General features: G+C 50.0%; 1 protein-coding gene across 1 annotated transcript; it reads left to right on the top strand.

The window, feature by feature from the left end:
* Window positions 1-3,117: 3,117 nt before the first annotated feature.
* Window positions 3,118-4,058, top strand: LOC141043027 (uncharacterized). The gene is made up of 2 exons (XM_073511944.1): window positions 3,118-3,775; window positions 4,024-4,058. Exons 1-2 carry the CDS (start codon window positions 3,118-3,120, stop codon window positions 4,056-4,058), a joined length of 693 nt encoding a protein of 230 aa, XP_073368045.1.
* The last annotated feature ends 14,237 nt before the right edge of the window (window positions 4,059-18,295 follow it).

Here is an 18,295-nt window from a genome sequence, read left to right as displayed (position 1 = left end):
TTCCTTCGTGCTTGCTTCGTGAACTTTGGGGTTTGTTAAACGTCATCCGTAACTGGGTGGCTATTACGGCAGCTTACGGGTTCACGGAAAAGTATAGGAAGTAACAAGATAGCTCAAGATTGGGATTTGCTCCTCCGATGATGGAGAGATATACTCGGGCCCTCTCGGTGTAACGGTATCCATCATCGTCCGGCCAGACACGTTGTGATTTGATCACTGGGATGCCAGAACACGGAAACGAGAAAAGAGAACAAAACCGGTAATGAGGTAACTTGCATGCTGGACAAATTGTTGATCCACAGGAATGCAATAAATCTCACCTCGGTTTGGGACATATCGCGAAGCAAAAGGAATAGCTCACTGCAACTGGAGGTTCACTCGAATATTTATTCGTGTGGGTATAGGGGTCAATATGGGTGTCCACGGCTCCGATGTTGATCATTGATCGGAAGGGGTTCCGGGTCATGTCTATACTTCACCGAACCTATAGGGTCACACGCTAAAGGGTCATCTATCTGCTGAATACTAGACAGGGAGTCTGAGACAAAATCACCGAAAAAAGTTTCGGACACCGGAATGGTTTCGAACAGCGGAATCGTACCGCACAGAGAGGTCATCGGATAAGTTTTGATGATACCGAAAAGTTGTTTCGGGATATACCATTAAGTCAAATTGGTTTCGGCACATGTCTGATAATTCTTGGAGGGTGCCAGAATCATTCTGGAAGCTTTTTGGAATTTTCTGAGATAAAAACCGGAAATGTTCCGGAGCTGCCGGAGCCACTTCAGATGCGTTTCGCAGATGAAAATCACTAAAACCGGAATTGTTTCGGAACGCGTTGAAAATCATTTTAGTGGGTACTGGAAATGTTCTTAGCCCACATAAATATTTTCAGTTCGATCAGACGCTGAAAAATATCGTCGTGAATAGTGAAAGTGCTTTTTGGGATATTTATGTAGAGCCACCTTTTTAGACTTGGTCAAAGTTCTAGAAGGTAGTGGCTTACAAGGGAAGGAACCCCATTTGGGGGGGGGGCTAGGGGTGGCCGACCATGGGTGGTGGAGCTCCTTGGAGCTCCACATGGGATCCCATTTTACCTTAACACCCTCATATGTGACCTAATGCATGGGTTTTTTGGTAAAAATATGGAGGCACACTACCCCTTGGCTTTCCTATAAATAGAGGAGGTGAGGGCTGCCATCTCTTCATCCCTTGCTCTCATACACATGCCATGCATTATATGGCTTCTTCTCTCCCTCCCACGAAAAGAGTTTCGTAGAGCCGTAAGGCTGTCTGGGTTCCGGCAGGAACTAGTTCTGGACGGCGAAGCCCTACCGGATAGCTGACACCGTATGTGTGCAACCCCGTAGAGAGATTGTAGTTTCGATCTTTTGCCCGAGGGGCTGTTCGAGTGTCCTCCCGAAGGGCTGTCCGAGTCTCCGTCCAAGTTTCGAGGGTCCTCCCGAAGGGCTGTCCGCGACATCGTCCGGGGGACTGTCCGACCGCCTCCCGAAGGGCTGTCTGGAGAGGGAGTACATCCTCGCGGTTGGGAGGTTGTAAATCCTAGCTGCAGGGATCTGCACCGACGATCTACACCGACTCTTCTTCCGCTGCGTTTCGAGTCGGTACGGATCAGATCAAACCTTGTATGCAGTCTCCATAGTGGTCCTGGGCGTGCTTGCTATATCGAAAATTTTCGTTTTCCGTTGCGTTCCCCAACAGTGGTATCAAAGCCAGGTTATGCGTAGATGCAGGTTACGATCTAGAATACATAGAGATGTATGGGTATTGCATAATATAATTTTGGAGTAGATGAGATCTATTGCTGAAAATTATTTATGCAGGTGACAGATGAAATCTGTTACCCGACGTTCTTATTGCTTCCCTGGAATTTGCGTTTGCTCAATCTCGAGACAGCATAGTGGAATTTGACAAAGTTCTGGCAATCCATGATCCTGATTGATCATGGAAGTGCTATCAGTTCTTTGGGTTCTACCATAGTCAAAAGAAAGATGAAATTCGCAGATAAAAGGGCATTGCAGATATGATCTGCACGGGGGTCATGCGTATGACGAAGTTTAGTATGGGGCTCGAGATTTAATTATCTCGTGTTTCATACCCCCGAGAAGTTAATCTAGCAACTTGAATAATCATACTTGATGATAAAACGTTGGTAGCTGCGGTTTAAGTCAAAACCTTAGAAGCCATGAAAAATAAAATTTTGCATAAACCGATTAGAGGCGTCTAACTTGGTTTTGCAGGATGTGCATGTGATGTGGTATAGCAATGCTCATATTCAATTTGATTATGTATGAGATGACTATATGATGTAACTAACATGACCTGCGTGTCATGATTCTGCATGATGGCTGGAGCCATATGATTGCACTTTAATGACCTGCGTGTCAAACTTAAGTAATGCACTTATTTTATTAGCTATAGAGATAGCAATATTATCTGGTGCATCGACAAGGTGGTGGCAATCTTCACGAAGGTGAACACCGACGCAAATGCCGAAGACGAAGAATTGAAAGACTTCTCCATCAGAAAGGGCTATACCATATCATGCTAATTATGAATTGCCTGAGATGTTTATCCCCTATGATGCACCCTTCTTGATTGCGCGGTAGTCGCTTTTATTAGGGTGATCTCTCACTTAAAGATATCAAGTAGATAGTGTTCTCCCAAGTGTAGCACCGTCACGGCACCTATCTTTTCGGGGTGCGCCGTGTCACATGGGTACGAACGATTAGAGAAGTGTGAGGCGGGTGAGTTGAGACCTCGCAGCGAGATCACTTGGTTGTCTTGACGTTCAGGCATGACCGTCATGAGCTCGGATCGAAAGATGAACAAGAGTCACATAGTGATGTGACTGGGAAGTTGGCCTACCGGTTAAGATTTTCGTCATCAGTGGTGTTACACCAATGGCGAACAATCAAGACACGGATCTTGAATCACTCATAATCAATTTTGAGAGATATTGATTTGAGTGGGAGTGCATTTTAGAATAAAATGTTTACTCACTAGTGCAAATTTCATTATAAACAAAGTCTAAGTGAAACTTGTGTTTTCGTTGTAGATCAAATGGCTCGCAACACCGCGTTCAACTTAGGCCCGATGTTAGAGAAAGAGAAGTTAGCTGCAACTGGAAACAACTATGCGGACTGGGTCCGCAACCTAAGGATTGTCCTCAGGAGCGCTAAGAAATTGTATGTGCTAGAGTATGATCTTCCAGCTAAACCCGCGGCAGAGGCCCGGGAAGATGTACAAAATGTCTGGGCCACTAAGGATGATGATCACAACTTAGTGCAGTGCCTCATGCTAGCTTGCATGAGTCCAGAGCTTCAAAAACGTTTTGAATTCCATAAACCCCTTGGTATGATCCGGGAATTGGATGCTCTGTACAGGGAAACCGCAAAGTCTGAACGATATGATATCATGAAGGCTTTGATGGATTGCAAGATGGCTGAGGGTAGTTCAGTTGGCGAACACGTGGTCAAAATGATTGGCTATGCTGAAAGGCTTAAAACCCTGGAATTTCCACTTCCACCTGGCCATATGATGGACATGTTGCTTTCTTCACTCCCCCCGTCTTACGACGGTTTTGTCATGAACTACAACATGACAGAGATGGAGAAGACACCGGAAGAGGTGCTCGCCATGCTGAAAACTATAGAAGGAGGACTGCGGAAAAATCGCAAGCAAGTGTTGCTTGTGAATAAAACCGCCAGTTTCAAAAAGAAGAAAGGCAAGCCAAAGAAGGGCAAGGGCACCGGTAAGACCGGCTCCCAAAGCAACTCTAAGGGCGGAGCCAAGAATGAAACTGAGTGCTTCTACTGCAAGGGCACGGGACACTGGAAGAGAAACTGCAAGAAGTATCTGGAAGATAAGAAGACCAGGAAAACCGGAAAAGGTATAATTGTTATACAAGTTAATGTCATTGACGTTTTGCTTGCTAGCGAAAACTCTAAGTCTTGGGTATTTGATACCGGATCGGTTGCTCACATTTGCAACTCGATGCAGGGACTTCAGAAGGTGCACAAGCTAGCAAAGAATGAAGTCGTGATGCGCGTCGGGAACGGCGCTGGGATCGCCGCTCAAGCCATCGGCATTATGCCTCTACGTCTCCCTTCAGGATTTATCTTAGAACTAAGTAACTGTTATTTTGTTCCACTCTTGTGTAGAAACATTATCTCCGGATCATGTTTGGTACACGATGGGTATTCGTACAAGTCTGAGAACAATGGTTCTTCACTTTATTGTAAGGATATGTTTTATGGATTTGCACCCATTGTTGGGGGCCTTTTCATACTAAATCTTGAATGTGGAAATGATGTCTTTAACTTGAATGCTAAACGCCTTAAGAAGGCTGATACCACCACCACTTTCATGTGGCACTGTCGGCTTGGCCACATCGGTAAGAAACGCATGCAAAGACTCCATAAAGAGATCTGCACCGCCGATTTACACCGACCGCCTCCCGAAGGGCTGTCCGGAGAGGGAGTACATCCTCGCGGTTGGGAGGTTGTAAATCCTAGCTGCGGAGATCTGCACCGACGATCTACACCGACTCTTCTTCCGCTGCGTTTCGAGTCGGTACGGATCAGATCAAACCTTGTATGCAGTCTCCATAGTGGTCCTGGGCGTGCTTGCTATACCGAAAATTTTCGTTTTCCATTGCGTTCCCCAACACCTCCATCGAGAGGGCCCGAACCTGGGTAAACATCGTGTCCCCCGCCTCCTGTTACCATCCGCCTTAGACGCACAGTTCGAGACCCCCTACCCGAGATCCGCCGGTTTTGACACCGACATTGGTGCTTTCATTGAGAGTTCCACTATGCTGTCACCGTAAGGCTTGATGGCTCCTTCGATCATCGGCAATGATGCGATCCAGGGTGAGGTTTTCCTCCCCGGACAGATCTTCGTATTCGGCGGCTTCGCACTGCGGGCCAACTCGCTTGGCCATCTGGAGCAGATCGAGAGCTACGGCCCTGGCCATCAGGTCAGGTTCGGAAACTTGAACTATACTGCCGACATCCGCGGAGACTTGATCTTCGACGGATTCGAACCCATGTCGGGTGCGCCGCACAATCACGACGAGCATGACGTAACTCTGCCGTCGGACAGTGTTCGGGAGATCACACCTGCAACTACTCCGGCCCTCAATCTGGAACAAATTGCGCCATCCAAGGACGGGTGGATAGACCCCGCCATGGAGGCCGCACTCTCAGTGGCGATAGAGCCGAATACTGACTTCACCCCTTACGAGAGCCGTGTTGCCGAACCATTGGATTTGTCCTCAGCCACGGGCTCCGAGCCGCCTGCGTCCGTGCCTATCGAATCCGATTGGGCACCGATCATGGAGTTTACCTCCGCGGATATCTTTCAGCACTCGCCTTTTAGCGATGTGCTAAAATCATTAAGATCTCTCTCCTTGTCAGGAGAACCTTCGCCGAACTATGTCCGGCTAGAATGGGATGCGGACGACGAAGAAATTTGCTCCCCACCACCCACTTAATAGCCACTGTTGACGATTTAACCGACATGCTCGACTTCGACTCCGAAGACATCGACGGTATGGACAACGATGCAGGAGACGAACAGGAACCACCGCCCACACGACGCTAGACCGCCACCTCATCATATGATATATACATGGTGGATACCCCCAAAGAAGGCGATGGCGATAAGACAGCGGAGGATGACCCCTCCAAGAAGCAACCCAAGCATCGACGTCAGCGGCGCCGCTCTAAGTCCCGCCTTAGCAAAAGTAGTGATACTGGCACAAGAGACAATAACACTCCGAATAGTGCCGAAGACGACGACAATCCCCTCCAGCCAGATTTAGAGCGGGAGGATGAACAAGCTAGCCCTCCAGAACAGGCAGCAGATGGAGAAACGGAGGATGACAATTACATGCCTCTCTCCGAAGACGAGGTGAGCCTCGGCGACGAAGAATTTATCGTGCCTGAGGATCCCGTCGAGTAGGAGCGCTTCAAGCGCCGGCTTATAGCCACGGCAAATAGCCTGAAGAAAAAGCAACAACAGCTTCGAGCTGATCAAGATTTGCTAGCAGACAGATGGACCGAAGTCCTTGCGGCCGAGGAATACGAACTCGAACGCCCAACCAAGAGTTATCCAAAGCGCAGGTTGCTACCTCAACTAGAGGAGGAAGCATTGAAACCTACATCACCAGCGTATGATGCGGCTGATCGGCCACCTCGTGGCCGAGACAGAGAGGCATTTCAGCCCGAAGTCCAGCCCGCACCCCACCGCCAATCAAACAAAAATACCAAGGCCCGGGGCAACACGCAGGACCTGCGAGACGTATTGGAAAACAAGGCAAAACATGCAAGATCGATCTACGGATCACGGGGGCGCGCACCAACGCGGGACGATGACCGTCACGCCAGATACACTAAAAGCAAATCCGGCCGGGCCGAATACAGCAGACAAGACTCATATGAACTGCGTCACGACATAGCCCGGCACAGAGGCGCCGCACACCCCCTATGCTTCACTGATGAAGTAATGGATCACGAATTCCCAGAGGGTTTTAAACCCGTAAATATTGAATCATATGACGGTACAACAGATCCCGCGGTATGGATCGGGGATTTCCTCCTCCACATCCACATGGCTCGCGGTGATGATCTACATGCCATCAAGTACCTCCCACTAAAACTCAAAGGACCAGCTCGGCATTGGCTGAATAGCTTGCCAGCAGACTCCGTTGGCAGTTGGGAGGATTTGGAAGATACATTCCTCGACAACTTCCAGGGCACTTATGTGTGACCACCGGATGCTGGTGACTTGAGCCATATAACTCAGCAGCCAGGGGAATCGGCCAGGCAATTCTGGACCCGGTTCTTAACTAAGAAAAACCAAATTGTCGACTGTCCAGATGCAGAGGCCTTAGCGGCATTTAAGCATAACATCCGTGACGAGTGGCTCACCCGGCACCTCGTCCAGGAGAAGCCGAAGTCTATGGCAGCCCTCACGACACTCATGACCCGCTTTTGTGCGGGCGAGGATAGCTGGCTGGCTCGCAGCAACAACACATCAAGGAATCAGGGCACTTCTGATACCAAAGATAATAACGGCAGACCACGTCGTAACAAACATAAGCGCCGCAACAACGGCAATCACACCGAAGATACGGCAGTCAATGCCGGATTCAGTGGCTCTAAACCCGGTCAGCGGAAAAAGCCATTCAAAAGAAGTCCTCCGGGCGCGTCCAGTTTGGACCGCATACTCGATCGCTCGTGTCAAATCCACGGCACCCCCGATAAGCCAGCCAATCACACCAACAGAGATTGCTGGGTGTTCAAGCAGGCCGGCAAGTTGAATGCCGAAAACAGGGACAAGGGGCTGCATAGCGATGACGAGGAGGAGCCCCGGCCGCCGAACACGGGAGGACAGAAGAGGTTCCCCCCACAAGTGAAGACGGTGAACATGATATACGCAACCCACATCCCCAAGAGGGAACGGAAGCGTGCACTAAGGGACGTCTATGCGATGGAGCCTGTCGCCCCAAAGTTCAACCCATGGTCCTCTTGTCCGATCGCCTTCGATCGCAGGGACCACCCCACTAGTATCCGTCATGGCGGATCTGCCGCATTGGTCCTAGACCCCATCATTGACGGATTTCACCTCACTCGAGTCCTTATGGACGGCGGCAGCAGCCTGAACCTGCTCTATCAGGATACAGTGCGCGAAATGGGTATAGACCCCTCGAGGATCAAACCCACCAAAACCACCTTTAAAGGCGTCATCCCAGGTGTAGAGGCCCATTGCACGGGCTCAATCACACTGGAAGTGGTCTTCGGATCTCCGGACAACTTTCGAAGCGAGGAGTTAATCTTCGATATCGTCCCGTTCCGCAGTGGCTATCACGCACTGCTCGGGCAAACAGCATTATGCATACCTCAAGCTCAAAATGCTAGGACCTCATGGGGTTATAACAGTCAACGGAAACACAGAACGCTCGCTCTGCACGAAGGAGCACACTGCGGCCCTCGTAGCTGAGGCACAAAGCAACCTTTCAAGGCAAACCGCCAATTCGGCGATAAAGCCCCGGGACACCTTCAAGCGAGTCCGGAGTAACCTGCAACAGGACCGCCTGGCACGTTCAGAGCTCGCCTAGCAATTTGGCCTCCGTCCTAGTCCCAATCAAGCGACGAAATTTACGCCGCGCGTACATAATTACGCACTACAAATACCATGGGCATAGGCGAAGGCATGGCTAGGACACGTCCCACAATGTGGCTCAACAGCCCGAGGGGCTGTATACCTCTATAATTTTTTCTCTTTCAGGACCTTACTCTCTGGAAGCCCTTTCCGGCAGTCTGATTGCTGGACACATTACGGGAAGGAACAACCAAGGAGGCAAGAAGCTAAGACGTACAAGGGAATCCCCAGGTGGTCTCTGATAACAATCGAAGTACCCGTTTTTTAATACCCATACGCAGTTTACCCTTGGACAGGACATGTCAAATAGTCCTATTTTTTGCTTATTGCACTACTTGTATCAGTACGCTTCGACGTATTATTTAAATAACAATGCATAGCATTAGTCTATTATTGCATTATCCTTCCTTTTTCTTGTCTGTTTATTTACGACAACTTGCACCCGTACATTCTGGTACGACCAGTACGCTAGGGGCTTCAGTATACCCCATAATAAGGCGTGAGAAGTCCGAACACTTTCGACAGTGCGGCACCCCGAACTTATAGCATTATATGCATCAGCTCTGAATCATGTCTTGGGTCAATAGTTGGGTTTGTCCGGCTCCCATGTTTTGGTACCTTACGTTCCGCAATATTGGCTAAGGTAGCACTGGGAGAACTACTGCGATTGTGTCCCGGTTCTTCCGGACGAGCACCTCAGTAGAGAAAGCCGAAAACTGACTGTCATGATAAGGCGAGAGCTGGTCGCTGTTCGAGAGGTCTCAAGTCCCTAAAGACTTTTTCCGCTAGGAGTCGGCCTTGCCCGACTTAGGCGTATATAGCGCCCCAAATTCGGCCTTCCGAATACTAGGGGCTTCGCCAAAATTTAAAATTGTAGACTTCTATGGCTAAGTGAGAGTGATAAAGCCTTATAGTCCGATTGCCTGGTTCGTTGTGCTGAGCACCTCCCTCGAAGGACCCAAAATTGGGATAAAGAGTGCTCAGGTTTATCCCGAACACCTCAGTACTAGTTACATGGGGGCAGAAGCCGACGACTGGCCAACTCTCAGATTTTATAAACGGCCGCACAGAAGGTAATATTTTAAATTCAAAAGCGTTGCATATCGCAAATGAACTCGTTTCATACTACAGGATCGCATGAGTACATTCATTCAAATATTACATCTTTAGCACATTCCTCCGCCACAAGGCGGGAACCCTTTAGGACACTGTCATAATACATTTCGGGGTGGCGACGATCCTTGCCCTCCGGCGGCCCCTCCTTCACCAGCTTTATGGCGTCCAGCTTCGCCCAGTGCACCTTCGCCCGGGCAAAAGCCCTGCGCGCACCCTCGATGTAGACGGACCGCTTTATGACTTCAAGCCGTGGGCAGGCATTCACAAGCCGCCTCACCAGACCGAAGTAGCTGTCAGGCAGGGGATCGCCAGGCCACATCCGGACTATAAGACCCTTCATGGCCTGTTCGGCCGCCTTGTTGACCTCGACTAGTTGCTTCAGCTAGTCGCTCAAGGGCATTGGGTGTTCGGTCCCAGTATACTGAGACCAGAACAACTTCTCCATCGAGCTCCCCTCCTCAGCCCGGTAAAACTCCGCGGCATCCAACACACTGCGGGGAAGATCTGCGAACGCTCCTGGAGAGCTCCAAACTCAGGTAAGTAAAAGGAAAGTTTCCTTCACATGCTTTCTTTGCATAATGAATGCCTTACCCGCTGCTATCTTCTTAACCGCCTCAATCTCCTGGAGGGCCTTGTGAGCTTCAGCCTTGGCGTTTTGTGCGCTTTCGAGGGCCTTCGCAAGCTCGGACTCTCGCGTCTTAGAGTCAAGCTCCAAGGACTCGTGTTTTTTGGCGAGAGCCTAGAGCTCTTGCTGCACCTCGCCTACCCGGGCTTCTTACTTTTCTCGCTCGATGCGCTCCTTGGCCGCTTTGTCTTTGGCCTCGGACAACGCCTTCTTCAGGGTCGCCACTTCGGTCGTGGCCCCTGGCAAATTCATGATGATCCTATTATTTTACAACCAAATTTCTTTTTAATATATAGACAGGGTATCGCTTACCTTTGTTCTCTTCGAGCTGCCTCTTGGTAAGGCCGAGCTCTTACTTGGACCGCTCAAGGTCCTGCTTCAGTGCGGCGACCTCCGCAGTACGTGCGGCAGCGGCTAGCAGTGAAGCCTGCATATGCACATAGACATATTTCGATTAGACTCCTGCGGTTATTATTTGATCCTCTATTCGGCCTTTCTTCGCAAACGCCAAACAGAGCATCAAGGGCTAGTGTCTATGCGGTAACATTCTCTTATAATCTGGTTACTTACCTCAAAGCCGGTTAGGACGCTGGCACAGGCTTCAGTCAGTCCGCTCTTGGCGGACTGAACCTTCTTGACCACCGCACTCATGATAGTGCGGTGCTCTTCGTCGATGGAAGGGCCGCGAAGCGCTTCCAGCAAGTTGTCCGGTGCCTCTGGTTTGACAGAGGCCACCGGCACGGGCGGCTTGCCCCTCTTAACGGGGGGTCGCCTGACAGAGTCCGGAACCACTGGAGGTTCCGGCGCAGTGTTCGGCTGGAGGCCGAATTCGGAGCCCATGGGAGTCTTGCTCCCCTTGCGCCCAGGGTCCGGAACGTCGCCTTGAGGCGCCTCCAGGACAACCTCCCCTCGACTCGGTGCCCTTTGAGACAACACCTCAATGTTATCTGTAGGGCGAGGGGTGGAGGCGGTCGGAAGTGAATCGCTATTCATATCCGACGGGTCCAAAGAACCATCCGACGAAGATACGTCGATATGGGCTCGGGATGGACTGCATAATCATGTTCGGCGTGATGAGAAGCAGTGTAATAAAACATACCATGAATTACTATGGTATCCGGATACTTACGACTTCGCCAGGGGCTTGTCCCTGGGTAACCACTCGTCGTCGCTGTAGGCGGCCATCGTGGAGCAGTCCGGAAGGAGGGTCCTTCCCTTCTTGGACCCTTCGGCCTCCCCGGTTGGGGCGGCCTTCCTTTTCTTGTCTCCCCTGGCTGGGGGGGAGAACTTTCCTCTTCCTCCTCCTCGTTTTCGTGGGAGGAGTGCGCCTCGGAGTTATCGGACGATGAGTCCGATACAACCTTGCGCTGGAGACCCTTTCGGGTCCCCATGGCCTTCTTCACTGGCACCTTGTAAGGCGCCGGAACCAGCATCTCCGTTAGGAGAGCATCTGCAGGAACTTCAGGAAGGGGGGCTGGGCAATCGATCTGCTCCGCTGTCTCTACCCAGTCCTGTTAATGGCATGGAGGCTTAGATCCCGCACATGATTAAACTGGGAGAAATAAACATCCTGTGAGATATAAAAAACTTACCAGATTGGCATGGCGCTTTGCGCTGAGTCCGCGGTCCTCGGTAAGGGGAGGAGGTACCTCGGCGCCCTTGAACAGCACCTTCCAGACGTCCTTGTGCGTCGTGTCGAAGAGCTCTTGCAGCGTCTAGTGCTTGGCCGGGTCGAACTCCCACAAATTGAATGCCCGTCGTTGACACGGGGGGATCCGGCGGAAGAGCATGACCAGGACCACGTTGACAAGCTTGATTTTCTTGCTCATCATGTTTCTGATGCATTTTTGGAGTCCGGTCAGCTCCACCGGTGAACCCTAGGATAGGCCCTTCTCTTTCCAGGAGGTGAGCCGCGTGGGGATTCCGGATCGGAATTCGGGGGCCGCCACCCAGTTGGTGTCACGCGGCTCGGTGATGTAGAACCACCCCGATTGCCACCCCTTTATGGTCTCCACATAGGAGCCTTCGAGCCAGGTGACATTAGGCATCTTGCCCACCATGGCGCCTCCGCACTCCGCTTGCTGGCCGACCACCACCTTCGGTTTAACATTGAAGGTCTTCAGCCACAGGCCGAAGTGGGGCCTGATGCAGAGGAAGGCCTCGCACACGACAATAAACGCCGAGATGTTGAGGATGAAATTGGGGGCCAGATTGTGAAAATCCAGCCCGTAGTAGAACATGAGCCCGCGGACAAACGGGTGGAGCGGAAATCCCAGTCCGCGGACGAAGTGGGTAAGGAAAACCACCCTCTCATGGGGTTCGGGCGTAGGGATTATCTGCCCCGCATCTGGCAGCCGGTGTGCGATGTTTGCGGCCAGATATACGGCTCCCCGTAGCTTTGTGATGTTCTCCTCCGTGACGGATGAGACCATCCACTTGCCTCCCGCTCCGGACATGCTTGGAGTGGTTTGAGGGGAAAACGCGAACTTGGGTGCTGGAGCTCGAGTGCGCAAGAATGGATGAGTAAGGAGGAAGAAGGCGTGGGTAAAAAGAGGAATCCTTGTCCCTTTATAGGGGCGGAGGAAATTATACGCCTCCCCACCTGCCTAGTAAAACTCGCTTATTCCCCAAGCGCCGTAATTGATGGCGCGGTTGGGTTACCCACATCCGTATTGATGAGAATCCCGTGATAAGGGGACACGATCTCTGCTTCGACAAGACGTGCCAAGAAAACCGCCTCGCAATACGTGCAGTAGCTGGTTGAGAAAAATGGTTTGAATAATGACCGGGCCATGGTATGATGTCATGCTGCCAAACATGTCAGCAGATTAGATTTGTGGAAATATTATTCTCTCTACGGTGGTATGTGGAATTTGTTTTGCAGAGCCAGACACTATACTTGTGTTCAAAATCTTCTATGGAGTATCCGGAGGGGGAACCCGCCTTGCAATGCCGAAGACAATCTGCGCGCCGGACTCATCGTCATTGAAGCCTGGTTCAGGGGCTACTGAGGGAGTCCTGGATTAGGGGGTCCTCGGACAGCCGGACTATATCCTTTGGCCGGACTGTTGGACTATGAAGATACAAGATTGAAGACTTCGACCCGTGTCCGGATGGGACTCTCCTTGGCATGGAAGGCAAGCTTGGCAATACGGATATGTAGATCTCCTCCCTTGTAACCGACTCTGTGTAACCCTAGCCCCCTCCGATGTCTATATAAACCAGAGGGTTTAGTCCGTAGGACAACAACAATCATACCATAGGCTAGCTTCTAGGGTTTAGCCTCTACGATCTCGTGGTAGATCAACTCTTTTAATACCCATATCATCAAGATCAATCAAGCAGGAAGTAGGGTATTACCTCCATCGAGAGGGCCCGAACCTGGGTAAACATCGTGTCCCCCGCCTCCTGTTACCATTCGCCTTAGACGCACAGTTTGGGACCCCCTACCCGAGATCCGCCGGTTTTGACACCGACACCTCTCGATGGAGGTAATACCCTACTTCCTGCTTGATTGATCTTGATGATATGAGTATTACAAGAGTTGATCTACCACGAGATCGTAGAGGCTAAACCCTAGAAGCTAGCCTATGGTTATGATTGTGTATCTGATCTATCGACTAGCCTGGCCTCGGTTTATATAATGCACCAGAGGCCTAGGATAACAAGAGTCCTAGCCGAATACGCCGGTGGGGAGGAGTCCTTGTCTTGATCACCAAGTCTTGTGGAATCTTCCTTGTATGCAGCAGCTATCCGAACTGGCCCATGAGTATACGGCCATGGGGGTCCTCGGCCCAATCCAACTGATCGGGAGACGACGTGATGAGTACCCCCTAGTCCAGGACACCGTCAGTAGCCCCCTGAACCGGTCTTTAAGTTGGGGACACTCCTCGATTCTTCCGAACTGTTCTTCATCTTCGGTTGTCGGTCTTGAAAACTGGTTCAACAAATCTTCTCATCTTTGATCTTGAGGATCGCCGAAATGCATTCGACGAGTTTACATGTCGGGTATCCGAGGAGCCCCTTTAAGTTTCCGGATTTTATCAATGCCTTGTTATATTTATGCCACACCTCGGGTTTGAAGTTGTTCCCGGGCGGCAGTGTTCTCTTGCGTCCAAGCCCCAACGCCGTACTGTATTCGAGGTATATTTTGCAGCCGAGCACCAACACCGGGCTGTATCCGAGCCCCAACGTCGGACTATATCCAAGCTCCAATGCCGGACTATATCCAAGCTCCAACGCTGGACTGTATCCGAGGTGTCATAGGCCACCTTGGTTCTAAAAAGTTGAAGGAGTTTAGCTGTGTCTAATGCCGGAAATGCCCTCTATGGAGCCAGCCACTGGCGCCCGAGCTTTATGCCGGACTGCTTCCAAGGTGGTGCACCACCCCGACCGCGGGCTGATTTTTTGCGAATATTTTTGATTGGTGCAATTTATTCTCTGCCGAGATATATAGCCAGTATATGTATATCCAGTAGCCCTCAAGGTGTGTGTCGGTCTAAAACCTGAGATGCACCTGAAGGAAAACATAAAACTGCTGATCCTAGTAGCTCCTGAGACTCAGGTCGATTTGCGAAATCGGCCTGAGGATCAACTCCTAGCTCGGCAGCATACGTAGGGATAGAAACGCAGTGTAATATATAATAAAGATCAGCGGACGGGCCCCTGAGAGAGGGTCGTGAGAAGTCGCCGTGATATATTATGCCAGACAGGTCCAGATGGTACTTATTGTTGTCCGAAGACGCGCTTTCACATAGTTCGATCAAGCCGAACACTGAGCCCTTTGGATTTTCTGCATTGAATAGGCAATGCAGTAGCCCCCGAGACACTGGTCGGGTGGCAACACCAGATCAGGGGATCGATGTGCCCCTTTAATATTTATAAATAATGAGCACGAAGCCCAGTAGCCCTCGAGCCTTAATGTGGGCACGGGTGGCCTAATTAAGGATCGATATCCAGAGTAAAATCATAGATTATGTGTAATGATTCTATGTATCCAAGTACTTTACATCATTATTTTGACTCCATTGCGACCGTTTATCAGTTGAAAGTGGCCCATCGTCGGCTTCTACCCCTTGGTAGATACTACGTAGGGTGTTTCCGCACTAACAAAACAACCCTTAGCCGACGTCTCAGTGCCCGGAGGCGGTTGAGTTAGCAGAAACGAGGCAATCAGATATGCGGGCTTTATAACTTTCGCTTAGTCATAGGAGCTTTAAACTGGGGAAGCTAGCTATGAGCCCCCGGTTAGTGTTCGGAGACATCCGAGGTCAAGCCGTAAACACTTCGGCCAATGTTATGAACGGCCCGTCATTTAACATAGTCATCGGATCACTGACCAGTTTACACTTATTGTGACAGTCAGTTTTTGGCTTTCTCCACTGAGGTGCTTAACCATACGAGCTGGAAGCACAATCGCAGTGGTTCTCCCTTTGCACACCTAGCCGAACAAAGCAGAACGTAGGAGGCAAGCACAGGAGCTGGGCAACCCAACTATTGACCAAAGACACAATTCGAAACCAATGTAGTGTCCGAGAATGTTTTTGCCGAATCTCTAAAGGTGTCCGGCGTTGCACTGCGAGACTTATGCTGGAAACACACAAATAGTTTAAAAGTGCCATAGGTTTGGAAAACCAAAAAAAACTTCAGTAAAAACTGGACGTCCGAACTACAACAAGTGTTCGGTGCCAAATCAAAAATTGGTCTTAGAAAAAAAAGGTGCTTCTGTCGTGCTTTAACATGACACATCATATCTCAAGACTCCAAGCGCGTCAGCCTACGGCTTCAACCTCCTATCCCGAAGGCGGAGTACTTCTCGTTAGGCTAGTTTAGTAAACTGATCTCTAAGTGAGAGAAATTAGGCTCCCCGGCTAGTGACCACACACTCGTGTCGAAAAAGGGAGTGGTAAATAATAATAAAAAAACTTTGCAACGACTAAGAAGAAGAACAATTATTATAAAACGGCTCATATAAATTTAAGAGCCCCCAAGTGACTTGGGTAAAAGAATTTTATGTATAATGATTGTATGTACCGAAGTACTAATATCATATCTTTGTTCACCCGAACTTTAAACGCGTCTTAACCGACCGTCGGCTTCTCCCTCTTCGGTCAAGGACCGAAAAGTGTTATGTACTCCACCTGTCGAAAATATCGACGGTGTTTCCGATAACCAGGCAATCAGGACATAAGGCTGTAACAGACAAAGCGCGCTCATGGAACTTATGCTATATTACTGACAAAGTGTAAGAAGCATCTTCGAAGAAAATAGTACCCCCACCGATACCTTTCTTCGGTTGCTCATTGCTACTATGAGACTTGTGCAATAGATTTTTTGTACTCATGAGTTCCGTTGTGTGCCGACCATAATTGAAAACAATAAGAGCGCTAGCTTTTGGATTCACCCAGTCTGAGGTCCGGCTCGGATGACCCGATCGTGACAATCACAGAGGTGCTCCCTTTACTCCCTAGCCGAAAAATCGGGAACGTAGGAGTAAACACAGGAGCGAGGCAACCCAGCTTGCAAATCGCTTAAGTCAATATGGTGCATATTGTGGCGTAATACACGAACAAGGAACGAAGGCGTACAAGTATAATCATATGCAAGAGGAAAGGCTTCATGAAGGAAGCCCCCAAGTGGACGGGGTATTTGAATTTGTGTGTCACAAACAAAGTTATGACAAGGAATTTTTTCACAAACAACTTTTTGCCAAAAAGGTATAATGCTAGGTCGAACCGAACACAAGTTAAAAATTTAAAACTTTGAGCATAAAGGCAACTTAGCTGGTTAATGTGTTCGGCATTGATGACGCGGTCCGAGCTTGATGCGGGACAAGGTTCCATCCCCCAAGCCGGTCCCGAGGTGGCGGAGCAAAGAGCTCAGCACTCCGAAGTGGTGACGTAGCACGGTCAATGCAGGCCGACAGAGTGATGCCGAAGTCCCCGGCATGGGGTAATGAAGTGTTAACGAAGCCCCCCATCCAGCCGAGGTGACGTGGTATGTCAGTACGCCGAGTTGACGATACTGCCCAACCCAGATCATTTTTGCTGTGCACAAAAAATAGTGCAAACCAGAGATAATAGTAATAAAAAAAATTGTTGCATAATAAATAATTTGTGCAAAGTTAGTAATAAAAGAAATATGGCCTGGCGCCGAAGTCAATGTCGATGCAGGGCGTCGGCGTGATGCGGTAAAGGCGTGGCAAAGCCTGAATTCACAGGTCGGTCCGAGTTCCGGATGCGGCGTTTGCCGGGCTATGTATGGAAACTGACCGAACCACCATGCGACCGTCGTTAATGCGGCCACCATTTGATAGACCTGCGTACATATGATGGACAAACTAGAGTAATAATTCCTTGGAAAAAATGAACCCAAACAAGCAAAAAATACTAGGATTAATAGCACCTGGTTTATTTATTGTAGCAATCCGAAGAAAGGTGATTCCCAAAATTGGGATTCGATCCGCACACCCATTGCCTGATGGGCGATAAAGCGACGGCATGGCGATGCTGGCAAAGGTTGGCTCACCGAGGCAAAGCCCTCGGTCCAGCTAACGTGACGGAGCTGGTCGGCTAGTGACGCCGAAGTCTCTGGAGTAGGTTGATGAAGAGATGGCGAAGCCCCCAGTCCAGCCGAGGTGTTGAAGCCTCGATGTCAGCCGATGAGTCGAAGTAGGTTGGCGTGATGGACATCGGCCTGAAAAAGAAACAGTGCGGCCCTGCCGATGCAGGTCGTGACTCGTGGCGTGGTCAATGCCGGCTTGATGAAGTGACCGTGCGGCGATGCCGGCGTGCCCGCTCCGTGTAATCCATGGAGCAGCGATGTTGGTGATGATTTATCCTTCGCGATGCCGAACTCCTATTCGGCTCGCCGAGATGATGATCCGAAGAAGTTGAGCTCGGCTCAACAAAGTGACGACGTGTCTAGCGCAGGTCGGCAGCCGTGGAGCAATATTGCCGGACTGGTTTGACACCAGCATGATGGTGAAGGTCATGTTCAAAAGATTTTAAAGTTAGTGGGATGTGTTCGGGAACAAAACACAATACCCCATACAAAACTTCCTTCAAAAAGGATGTCCGAAATCCCGTTCATAAAAAAGACGAACTCGGGTCGGATTCGTTTTCGCGCAGAAAACAGATCCGAAAAGTGATGCACTAATCGGAAGGTTCCTGAAGTTTGGACGGTCGGATCGAGCGGAAATTTTGAGGGGTGGTAGATATAGGAATTCCGCAGCCGATCAACGGTTGGATCTTCCAAAGGACGTCCGAGCTAGAAGCTGGACACCACGCCCTAAACTCGTCCAGATTCCCGTCCAGATTTGACAGGGCTCCGGTATATCGCGGATTGCCAGAGATTCCTCCATCG

This window comes from Aegilops tauschii, chromosome 3, assembly GCF_002575655.3.
Source record: "Aegilops tauschii subsp. strangulata cultivar AL8/78 chromosome 3, Aet v6.0, whole genome shotgun sequence".
Taxonomy (NCBI): Eukaryota; Viridiplantae; Streptophyta; class Magnoliopsida; order Poales; family Poaceae; genus Aegilops; species Aegilops tauschii.
The sequence above is the reverse complement of the archived record's forward strand: the minus strand, read 5'-3'. Positions and strand labels throughout refer to the sequence as shown.

What these genes read in the sequence shown, in the direction of transcription:
- LOC141043027 (XM_073511944.1), top strand. Translation starts at nt 3,118, where the DNA reads ATGTTAGAGAAAGAGAAGTTAGCTGCAACTGGAAACAACTATGCGGAC. An exon ending in AAAGAAGGGCAAGGGCACCG is followed by an intron (nt 3,776 to 4,023) that starts GTAAGACCGGCT and finishes AACTCGATGCAG; the next exon opens with GGACTTCAGAAGGTGCACAA.